Below are 12,268 nucleotides of genomic sequence, written 5' to 3' on the forward strand. Positions count from 1 at the left end.
GGTAGAGCTGCTGCCTTACAGCACCAGAGTCGCGGGTTCGATCCTGACTACGGGTGCTGTCTGTATGGAGTTTGTATTTGTTTCCCGCTGTGACCTGCGGGAAATCCATATGCGTGCAGGTTTGTGGACTAATTGCCTTCTGTACTTTGTCCCAAGTGTGTAGGATAGTGTTAGTGCACGATGATCGCTGGTCAACGCGGACTCGGTGGGCCGAATGGCCTGCTTCCACTCTGTATCTCTAAAGTCTATAGTAAAGTCTAAAGTCTAAACATGGAGACATGACATTTCAGGACGGGATCCTTTTTCAGTCTGAAGAAAGGTCCCAACCCAGAACGTCACCTATCCGTCTTCTCCAGAAATGCTGCCTGACCCGTCGAGTTCCTCCAGCATTTTGTTTCTTTCCTTGCTCTCAACTTCTCTTCCTCTGTAAAACAAGCAGGTAAGTCTGGACAGTAGGTACACAAAAGTGCTGGAGAAACTCAGCGGGTGCAGCAGCATCTATGGAGCAACGGCAATAGGCTACGTTTTGGGATAAAACCCTTCTTCAGGCTGGACGGACAGTAGTTGTGTATCAGAGTCCACACTGTGTACACTAGGAAATGCAGATGCTGGAATCTTGCGTAGAACACAAAAGTGCTGGAGTAACTCAGCGAGTCAGGCAGCAACTCTGGGGATAATGGATAAATGACGATTTGGAATGGGACCCATGTTCAGACTGAAGTGGAGTCTGAGGAAGGGTCCCAGTCCATTATGTCACCTATCCATGTCCTCTAGAGATGCTGCCTGACCAGCGGAGATACTCCATTGTGTGTGGGGAATGGATGGGGACACGTTGTCCACTAGGGGGGTAGAGGACTGGGCTGGGCTCAGTACCTTCAGGAGGACAGAACAACCAAAGGAACGGAGAAGGAGAGAGCATGGTGGTGCAATTCACTGCAAGAAAGACTTACTTTAGCACTCTTTAAGAGAATGGTGATGAGTCTGATGGAATCCAGCCTCCTCTGGGCCAGCACCAGCTTCCTCTCCTCCCACGCACTCGCCTCCCTCTTCTCCTTTTCACTCTCCACTTTTATCCTCCACACTTTACGCAGGTAACGTCTCTCTTCACACTCTTTCTGCCGGTGCTCTCTCCTCCGCAGCTTCTCCTTCCGTCTCCTCTCCCGCTCTTCATCCTTGCGTTTTCTAAAAACGGTTCAGAAAATTGCTGTGAATTTACGCCACATCCCGGCCCATCTGGGCTCCAGTCTCACTCTCCCCCGACTCTCAGCCTAAAGAAGGGACTCGACCCAAAACATCACCCATTCCTTTTCTCCAGAGATGCCGCCTGACCCGCTGAGTTACTCCAGAATTTTGTGTTTATCTGTGGTGTAAACCAGCATCTGCAGTTCCTTCCCACACATTTTGTCTCCACTATGTAATCCCCTCAAGGAATGCCTACTTTAAAAAGATTCTCCTCCTCTCTCCAATGAGTTCTTTATATCTCTTCACAGTGAAATGTTAAATCCATTATATTTCTGTAAGCAGTAAAAATATATGTGAATGTTATAGATGACTGTTCCTCAGAACTGTCAATAAGCAGATTGGTGTGGAGGTCAGAGAGGTCCATTTTCTACTGCTATCCATGTTGTATCTCTCCAAATCTTTCAATGTATTGAATATTCGCCCTATCACTGCCCATAGAGTCAAAGCAAGGAAACAGGCCCTTTGGCCCAACTTGCCCACACCAACCAACAAGCCCCATATGCAATAGTCCCACCAGCCTGTATTTGTCCCATGTCCCTTTAAACCTGTCCCATCCATGGATCTGTCAAAATGATTTTTAAATGTTGTGACAGCACCTGACTCAACTATCTCCTCTTGCAGTATGTTCCATACATCCACCATCCTTTGTATACAAGTTGTTCCTCAGGTTCCTATTAAATCTTTGCTCACTGACCTTACGTCCTCTGGCTCTTGATTCCCCTATGCTGGGTGAATGACTGTTTACCCTCTCGTCTTATACACCTCTAAAAGATCACCCCTCATCCTGCTGCGCTCCAAAGAATAAATCCTAGCCTGCAAAACTTCATCCAACTCAGGTCCTTCGTTAATCTTCTCTGCACCCTTTCCAACATCTTTCTGAAGAAGGGTCCATACCTGAAAAATCACCTATGCATTGTCTCCAGAGATGCTGCCTGACCCACTGAGTTACTCCAATGTTGTGTGTCTATCTTTGATTATAAACCTGCATCTGAAGTTCCTTTTTTATTACATTTGATAACATTTTTCCTATAACAGGGTGACCAAAACTGAACACAATACTCCAAATGTGGCCTCACCAATGTCTTGCACTTGTAATCAATGAATACCATGATAGTAATAATATTATTAATAATATTAATAATATTATTACTATCTAGAAATGAATACCACAATAGGAATATTATTACTATCTAGAAATAAATACCATGCTAGTAATAATATTATTACCATCTAGAAATGAATACCACGATAGTAATAATATTATTATTATCTAGAAAAATGCTTTAAAAATGTATGGGAAGATTTGCACAAGTTGGATTTCCATCAATCAGTTCATCCATATCCAGGGAAACCCATGGATACTGTAGTCAGCTACAGGTGGTGTAATGTTCAAAAATGATTCAGACATAATCCTCGATATGTCTGTAAAGTGCCAAGCACCAGAAATGTGAATGACATGAATAATTAATAAATACAGATACCATCTGGAGTTTACAGCAATTTGGATTCTGCTTTCTCATTATAATTCAGTATTTAAATCAGTAAAGGACTAAAATCACCATAAGTACGTTGTGATATATTTAAAAAAGGATTCAGTATTACTGTTGCCCAGGAGCAGGACTATTAAACTGACGAAGGTCATGAGTGTTAAGGGTACAGAAGTTCAAGGCTCTGGCTGCCAACAAGATGGACATCTGCCCTGGTCACTAACCCAATGCCTTTGACCAGCTCCTTAAAAGAATCGTCCTCTCTCACAACCCAATTTTAACATCCACTTCAATCACCTTCCCCGGGACAGCAAGCTACTCCTGCAGATTTCCCTTTGTACTCATTTCCAAACTTCTAACCTTGTTTCTCGATTTCATCTAATCTGGATTTGATAAGGGAACTCAAGGTAAAGGAACCACTGGGAGGTAGCGGCCACAATATGATATACGTTTTAATCTGCAATTTTAGAGGGAGAAGGTGAAATCAGTATTGCAGCTGAGCAAAGGGGCCGACAGAGGCATGAGGGAGGAGCGGGCCAAAGTTGACTGGAAAGGGACCCTAGCAGGGATGATGGTGGAACAGCAGTGGCAGGAACGTTTGGGACTAATTCGGAAGATGCAGGATCTTTTCATTCCAAAGTGGAAGAAAGATACTAGGGGGAGAAAGAGGTGACATGCGTGACAAGAAAAGTCAAGGACTGTATAAAACTAAAAGAGAAGGCATATAACATAGTGGGAAGGCAGAGGATTGGGAAGCTTTTAAAGAACTACAGAAGGTAACTAAAAAAATAATACAGGGAGAAAAGATGAAATACAAAGGTAAGCTAGCCAATAATATAAAAGAGGATAGCAAGAGTTTCTTCAGTTCTATAACGAGTAAGAACGAGGCAAGAGTGGACGTTGTACCACTAGATAATGATGCAGGAGAAGGAATAAAGAAATGTCTGAGTAGTTGAATAACTTATTTGCATCAGTCTTCACAGTGAAAGACACCAGCAACGTGCCTGAGATTCAAGAGAGTTGTGGGGTGGCAGTTAGTGGAGTTGCTGTTACTGGGGACAAGGTGCTTGGGAAGCTGAAAGGGCTGAAGGTTGATAAATTACCTGGACCGGATGGACTGCACCCTAGGGTTCTGTAAGAAGTGGCTTTAGAGATTGTGGAGGCATTGATAGTGATATTTCAAGAATCACTAGAGTCGGGAGTGGTTCCAGATGATTGAAAAAATTCCCAATATTACCCCGCTGCACAAGAAGGGAGCAAAGCAGAATAGTGGGAACTATAGGCCGGTTAGTCTGACTTTGGTGATTTTAGAATCCGTTATAAAGGAAGAGGTTACAGAGTACTTACTAGTTCATGATAAAGTAGGCTGTAGTCAACATGGCTTTGTGAAGGAGAGGTCTTGCCTGACAAATTTACTGGAATTCTTTGAAGAAGTAAATAGCAGGACAGACAAAGGGGAGTCAGTAGACGTTGTTTACCTGGATTTTCAAAAAGCCTTTAATAAGGTAACACAGGGGAGGCAGCTGAGGAAGATGAGAACCCACAGCATCAAAGGGCAGATACTAGCGTGGATAGCAGGTTGGCTGGATGGCAGAAGGCAAAGAGTGGCAATAAAGGGGGCTTTTTCTGGTTGGCTGCCAGTGACTAGCGGCGTTCCGCAGGTCTCGGTGCTGGGGCTGCTACTCTTCACGTTGTATATTAATGATTTGGACGAGGGGATTGAAGTTTGTGGAGTATATGAAAATAGATCAAGGGGCAGGTTGTGTAGAGAAAACATGGACTCTGCAGAAGGACTTTGACAGATTGGGAGAGTGGGCAGAGAAGTGGCAGATGGAATATAGTGTAGCAAAGAGTGGAGTCATGCATTTTGGTAGTAGGAATAAAGGCATATACTATTTTCTAAATGGGGAGATAATCCAGAAATCGGAGGTGCAAAAGTACGTGAGTGCTGGTGTAGATTTCCCAAAACGTTAACCTGCAAGTCGAATCGGTAGTAAAGAAAGCAAACGCAGTGCTAACATTTATTTCAAGAGGGCTTTATTTTAGGAGATGATGATGAATTTCTTTAGTCAGAGGATGGTGAATCTGTGCCACTGAAGGCAGTGGCGGCCAAGTCAGTGGATATTTTTACGGGAGAGATAGATATAGATTCTTGATTAGTACAGGTGTCAGGGGTTATGGGGAGAAGGCAGGAGAATGGGGTTAGGAGGGAGAGATAGATCAGCCATGATTGAATGGCGGGGTTGAATTGATGGGCCGAATGGCCTAATTCTGCTCTTATCACCTCTGATTCAGCAGTTTAATGGCCCAGAATTTCCTGCTGGAAGCAGCAGCCTGAGCTTGCTGTTGGCAAACCCGGTAAGTCCTGACATTACATAAGGATGAATGAAAGTGAAGCAATCCCATGCCGTTTCCCTCGCTGGCCGGCACGGTGGCGCAGCGGTAGAGTTGCTGCCTTACAGCGCCAGAGACCCGAGTTCAATGGATGCTGTCTGTACGGAGTTTGTACGTTCTCCCCGGGTGCTCCAGTTTCCTCCCACACTACAAAGACGTGCAGGTTTGTAGGTTAATTGGTGTAGAAATTGCCACTAGTGTGTGGGATAGAACCAGTATATGGGTGATCGCTAGTTGGCATGGACTGGGAGGGCCAAACAGCCTGTTTCCACACTGACTCTCTAAACTAAATTAAACTCAACTCAACAAACAATAATCATGGCTGGTCTTTTACCTCAGCGCCTGCAATAATCCCATGTCCCTCAAACCTCTGATTTACAACATACAGAAGTCTGAAGTGCCACACCACCAGGTTCAGGAACGGCTACTTTCCTACCACCACCAGTTTCTTGAACTGAACTGCACAATCCTAATTCTATCTCCACACCGTACCACTAATTATGTTATGTGTTTGTGTGTGGTCTGAGTCCGTGTGCCCGTGGTGCTGCTGTGAGCAAGACTCTCCCTGCATCGCACATAGGGTTGCCAACTTTGTCACTCCACACAAGGTCAAAATACGGGACAAATTCCCGACGGCAATTCGTTGACCGACTTGGCCGTGACTGGGTGAGTGATGAGTTGGCTCGGGTGCCGGACTGCACACAAAGCCCAGCCGGTGGACCAGCTTAGGGGGTTTGGCCTGGGCTCCCCATCAAACTCATGTACCGATGATCGGCCATGAGAAGGAGGGGTGGTGGTGTCGGCAGTAAGCGAAGGTCGGACAGGTGGCCAGGCTGCCGACCGACGGGGCCACGGGCGAGGCGCTGCTGTTGTTGCTGCACTCCATGGGCTGCGCTACGTCGGGACGGGTGAGGCGGGGCCGGACGCGGCGCTCCGACCCGACAGTTCCCTCGACCTGCCCAGTAGCAGACAAGGGTGGCCCCGTATGGGAAAAACCAATTTAGCCCAATATACGGCTAATATGGGACAGTTGGCAACCCTAATCTCACCATCCCACTAATATGTTATGTGTTTGTGTGTTGTCTGAGTGTGCGTGCGTGTGGTGCTGCTGTAAGCACGACTCTGTCTGCATCTCACCGTACATGTACACTTGGCAATGAACTCGATTTAACAACCACCATTTCACGCTTGAATTTACACATTGGCTGAGCCTCCGTTGCCCCTCTAAGGTAAAGAATTTCAGAAATTCAACAAGTCTGTGGGTGAATTCTGACTTTGCTGCTGCTCTCCATCTCCTGAATGTTTGACCTCGTACTTTGAGACCGTGATACGCCTGTGGGCCGGATGATTTTGGGTTAGGGCAGCATTAGACCCGGGGGCCGTAGGTTGCCGGCCCCTGATGTAGAGAGAGATAAAGAACAATGAATGAAAGATATGCAAAACAGTAACGATGATGAAGGAATCAGGCCATTGTTAGCTGTTTGTTGGGTGAAAATGAGAAGCTAGAGAAGAGGGAGGAAGAGAGAGAGAGAGAGAGAGAGAGAGAGAGAGAGAGAGAAAGAGAGAGAGAAAAAAAATTCCGGGGGCTACCTGAAGTTAGAGAAATTAGTTCGCTCCATAGATTCTGCCTCAGCCACTGAGTTTCTCCAGCATTTTTGTCTACCTTAGAGAAATTAACACCTGCATTGCCATGGCAGCCCCGCTCTCACTGGGCAGGCTCTGATGCCACCATTTGGAGAGTGGGCAGAAAGAGATCACAGTATGATTGATTGGAAGTTACAGCATGGAAACAGGCCCTTCGGCCCACCGAGTCCATGCTGACCGTCGATCACCCGTTGTACTAGTTCTATGTTATTACCACTTTCGCATCCACTCCCTACAGGCTATGGGCAGTTTACTGAGGTCAATTAACCTGCAAATCTTTGAGATTTGGGAGGAAACCGGAGCACCCAGAGGAAACCCACAAGATCACAGGGAGAACGTACAAACTCCACACGGACAGCACCCGAGGTCAGGATGGAACCCAGGTCTCTGGCTTGGTGAGTCAGCGCCTCTACTAGCTGTGCCGCTTGATGAACCTACGTGAAATAACCAAAGATTTTTTGCCAGCCAGCCAAGCTTTCTCCATTGCAGAAACCTTTCATATATATATATGAATAGGTTCAAAACAGGCTGACATTATTTACTTAAATAACCCTTTTCACTAAATCTCAATGCACATGACAATAATCATTGGTATCAATACAGATACCTATTTTGCAGTTATGCAGATCACAAAAATAGCACCTTGCTATAGTTTAGTTTAGTTTAGTTTAGTGACACATTGCCCTTCAGCCCACGAAGTCTGCGCCAACCAGCGTTCAACCTGTACACTATCACTATCCTACAAACTAGGAACAATTTACAATTTTACCAGAAGCCAATTAACCTACATGGTCCATGCAGACAGTAATGCCCCTGTCCCACTTAGGAAACCTGAACGGAAACCTCTTGAGACTTTGCGCCCCACCCAAGGTTTCCGTGCGGTTCCCGGAGGTTGCAGGTGGTTGCCGGAGGTTGCAGGTAGTGGAAGCAGGTAGGGAGACTGACAAAAAACCTCCGGGAACCGCACAGAAACCTTGGGTGGGGCGCAAAGTCTCCAGAGTTTTCTGTTCAGGTTTCCTAAGTGGGACAGAGGCATAAGGATCGTACCAGGGTCTGTGGCGCTGTGAGGCAGCAACTCTACCGCTGCGCCACTGTGCCACCCTTGTTTACTGACTGATTTTGGTACAGACGCATTAAGGTACTTGTTTTTCTCAAGTCTATCAGATACACATTAAGTTCAGCCGCTGGTCTTTGAGAAGTGTTCCAGCTGCAGGCACACACAATTTCACCAGTGTTGTCAAGTAAGTAAAGGGCCTGCCCCACCAGTTACACTTCAACGCACCAAGGCTGAGGCACACTGGGGTCAGCCTGACATTGTGCAGCTGCCGAATATATTTCCTTAAAGCACAAACACTACAGTCTGAGATTTCTTTATGGCTGTAAGCACCAGTACATTGTCCCAGCACCTTTAGAAAGTTAAAAACTAGATCAAAGCAGCCACCACAAGTGTTTAAGGTGAAGGGGGGAAGATTTAATAGGAATCTGAGGGGAAACATTTTCACAGAAATGGTGGTGGGTGTATGGAACAAGGTAGTTGAGGCACAACAACATTTAAGAAGGAATAAGACAGGTGCATGGATAGGACAGGTTTAGAGGGACATGGGCCTAACGCAGGCAGGTGGGACGAGTGTAAATGGAACATGTTGGTCGATATGGGCAAGTTGGGCCGGAGGGCCTGTTTCCACGCTGTGTATGACTCTATGACTGTTTTATATGTACAGCAACCTTTAGTCTGCAAAGAAGCATTATTGCCTGCAGCGTTTGCATTCTGAGCACCCAAAACTGCAGCAAGTAAACACATCACTGTGCACTGGAGTATTAATGTTGGGCTGAATTGCTCTTGTCGAATAAGTAAACAGATGTTAACTTGAGTCGGGTATATGTTCATTTTCTCCTCGGTGTTTAATCCTACTGGTTGTGTTTTAAAATTAGTGTTTCTATCGCTGACGTATGAAATTTAAAGGGATTTGTGGTGAATCTTCAGTGGCTTCCCGAACCCCAGCCAGGGAACAAGACAAAGAGGGGTCACAGAACATAGGGCGGCACGGTGGCGCAGCGGTAGAGTTGCTGCCCTACAGCGCCAGAGACCAGAGTTCAACGGGTGCCGTCTGTGTGGAGTTTGTACGTTCTCCCCGTGATCGCGTGGGTTTTCTCCGGGTACTCCAGTTTCCTCCCACACACCAAAGTTGCTGCCCTACAGCGGCAGAAACTGGGGTTCGATCCTGACCGCAGATGCTGTCTGTACAGAGTTTGTACGCTCTCCCTGTGACCTTGTGGGTTTTCTCTGGGTGCTCCGGTTTCTTCCCCCACACCAAAGACATGCAGGTTTCCAGGTTAATTGGCTTCAGTAAATAATTGCAAACTGTTACTAGTGCTGGTGTACAGCGCTCACTGGTCGGCACGGACACAGCGGGCTGAAGGGCCAGTTTCCACACTGTATCGCTAAGCTAAATGGTACAGCAAGAACAGGCCCTTTGGTCAGCAATGTCTCTGACAAACATGGTGCCAGGACTGACCCTTATTGTCCTGTGTGAATGTCTCTTAAATGCCACTATTGTATCTGCCTCCTGGGAATACGTTCCAGGCACCCAACACCCCGTGTAAAAAAACTTGCCCCACACTAAAGAGTCACACAGCATGGAAACAGGCCCTTCTGCCCAATATGCCTATACTGACCAAATGCCCCATCTAAACTCGTCCCATCTACACCAGTCCCACCTGCCCACATGTACCTGTCCAAATGCCTGTTAAATATTGTGATATAACCTGCCACTTTATCTCCTCGACACCTCATTTCATATACTAAACACCCTCTGTGTGAAGAAGTTGTCCCTCAGGCTCATATTAAATCCTTCCTCTCTCACTTATGTCCTCTGGTCCTTGATTCCCTACTCTGGATCAAAGATTCAGTACATCTAAGGTTCACTCCTATCTATTCATCTCAAGACCTTATACATCTCTACAAGTTCAACCTTTCCTATTAACTCTTTCCTCTCTCACCATCCACCTGATGTATATCTGGTCTCTGAGAGTGCAGCTCTAGCGGAAAGGTTGTGAGTGTTACCTTTCTGCCTCCTTTGACTGCTCCTCCACCTGGTCCCTGCGCTTCTGCTCCCCCCGCTGCCTCTCCAGCTCCTGCAGCTTCAGCCTCTCCAGGTGCCGCTTCTCAATGGCCGCGTCGCTCAGATGCTTGGTCGTGTCAAAGGTCACCTGGAGGACAAGGAAGGACAGGAGACAACTCGCAAGATCCACTTCACCTTCACAACGTCACACTTTAAGGAGGGTTACAAGCCGAGTTACTCCAGCTTGCTGTGTCTATCTTCAGTTTGAACCAGCGACTGCAGTTCCTTCCGACACGTAACCTGATTGAAGATGGACACAAAGTGCTGGAGCAACTCAGCAGGTCAGGCAGCGTCTCTGGAGAAGAGGAATGGGTGACATGTTGGGTCAGCACCCCAATAACATCAGGTACTGAGGCAATGCAGCGTAGGTCTTGCTATTGAGGGAGTGCAGCGTAGGATCACAAGGGTTAATTCCCGGGATGGCGGGACTGTCATATGTAGATAGAATGAAGCGGCCGGGCTTGTATACTCTGGAATTTAGAAGGATGAGAGGAGATCTCATTGAAAGATATAAGATTATTAAGGATTTTGGACACGCTAGAGGCAAGGAAACATGTTCCCGATGTTGGAGGAGTCCAGAACCAGGGGACACAGTGTAAGAATAAGGGGTAAGGCATTTAGAATGGAGAGGAGGAAAACTATTTTTTCACACAGAGGGTTGTGAATCTGGAATTCTCTGCCCCAGAGGGCGGTTTTCTGGATACTTTCAAGAGAGAGCTAGATAGGGCTCTTAATGATAGCGGAGTCAGGGGATATGGGGAGAAGGCAGGAACAGGGTACTGGTTGTGGATGATCAGCCATGATCACATTGAATGGCGGTGCTGGTTCAAAGGGCCGAACAGCCTCCTCCTGCACCTATTGTCTATTTATCATTATTAGACTCCAAGGCAGCACCCAATTATCCTGGACAAATTGATCATGACCCTTGATATGCATAAGAAAAAACGAAATACTGTAATCAAACGGAAACTGGTAGGCATTTATAGGGATTACAAATCAGTTTTTACTGATTTTATGTTTTTTTAGGAGTTCCTTTCCTCTGGCTTAATGTTAATCAGCTTTTACTCCGGAGATGATGACAGGAAGATTTTTTTTAAGTCATACCGCATGGACACAGGCCTTTCGGCCTAACATGCCCACACCAACCAAGGTGCCCCATCGACACTAGTCCCACCTGCTCGCATTTAGCCCATATCCCCCTAAAACCTTTCCTTTCCGTGTGCTTGTCTCACGTATAATGTTGGAAAAATGGCGGCCAATTTACACAAAATCTGCTCCCCAAACAGCAACATTAACGGGCAAATAATATGTAAATTGTTGATAGAGAGATTGGCGAGGAGATTGAGAAGGTTGCTCTTTTTCAAAGCGGTGCGGTGGAGTGCCTTGCATCTCACTGAGGCTGCAGGCATGTCCCACTGAAGTGTCCAGTGTTCAATTTGTTCATGATATATGTATTTTTATTACTATTTATTTTTAATGCATACTGAATGGACACTGGTTGAGCAACGTTTTTTTGTTTCCTCTGGGTATGTGAATACTCAGGAAATGACAATAAAGATATACAATACAATACAATACACTTGAGTTTCTTTTGTCTGGAAATGGGAATCGAAACAGCAGTGTTCTGCCTCCGTATCGCTGGGATAAATTCACGTGGAGTCCAGGGTTTACTTTCCCAACAAACCCTCTTTGTTATAAACTGGCTCACTTGGCAGTCACGAGTCCCGGGCCAGATGCACGCAGATACAAAGCTTCCATCACTTTTTATACTATCCCTTATCTACATTTCACCCAGCTTATACATTTCTTTGGCCCCCATTTCTAAGGAAGGACTCGCTGGCGTTGGAGAGGGTCCAGAGGAGGTTTACAAGAATGAACCCAGGAATAATTGGGTTTACATATGATGAGCATTTGACAGCACTGGGCCTGTACTCGCTGGAGTGGGTAAGGATGAGAGGACACCTCATTGAAACTTACCGAATAGTGAAAGGCTTGGATATAGTGGATATGGAGACGATATGACCAGAGGCCATAGCCTCAGAATAAAAGGATGTACCTTCAGGAAGGAGGCAAGGAGGAATTTCTTTAGTCAAACGGTGGTGAATCTGAGGAATTCGTTGCTACAGCCAATAGACAATAGGTGCAGGAGTAGGTAATTTGGCCCTTCGAGCCAGCACCGCCATTCACTGCGATCATGGCTGATCATCCACAATCAGTACCCCGATCCTGCCTTCTCCCCACCACCCTTGACTCTACTATCTTTAAGAGCTCTATCGAACTCTTTCTTGAAAGCATCCAGAGAATTGACCTCCACTGCCTACTGAGGCAGAGAATTCCACAGATTCACAACTCACTGGGTGAAAAGGTTTTTCTTCAATT

At 46.2% G+C, this 12,268-nt stretch overlaps 1 protein-coding gene across 1 annotated transcript in view; it reads right to left on the reverse strand.

The window, feature by feature from the left end:
- Window positions 1–12,268, reverse strand: part of LOC129702315 (A-kinase anchor protein 17B-like) — a 45,546-nt gene that overhangs the window by 12,363 nt on the left and 20,915 nt on the right. Inside the window, exons 3-4 of the mRNA XM_055644045.1 lie at window positions 9,832–9,977; window positions 951–1,182 (exon numbers count right to left, since the gene is read on the reverse strand). Coding sequence (XP_055500020.1) covers window positions 951–1,182; window positions 9,832–9,977 — 378 coding nt within the window. The remainder of the gene's footprint in view (window positions 1–950; window positions 1,183–9,831; window positions 9,978–12,268) is intronic.

This window comes from Leucoraja erinacea, chromosome 12 (assembly GCF_028641065.1).
Source record: "Leucoraja erinacea ecotype New England chromosome 12, Leri_hhj_1, whole genome shotgun sequence".
Taxonomy (NCBI): Eukaryota; Metazoa; Chordata; class Chondrichthyes; order Rajiformes; family Rajidae; genus Leucoraja; species Leucoraja erinaceus.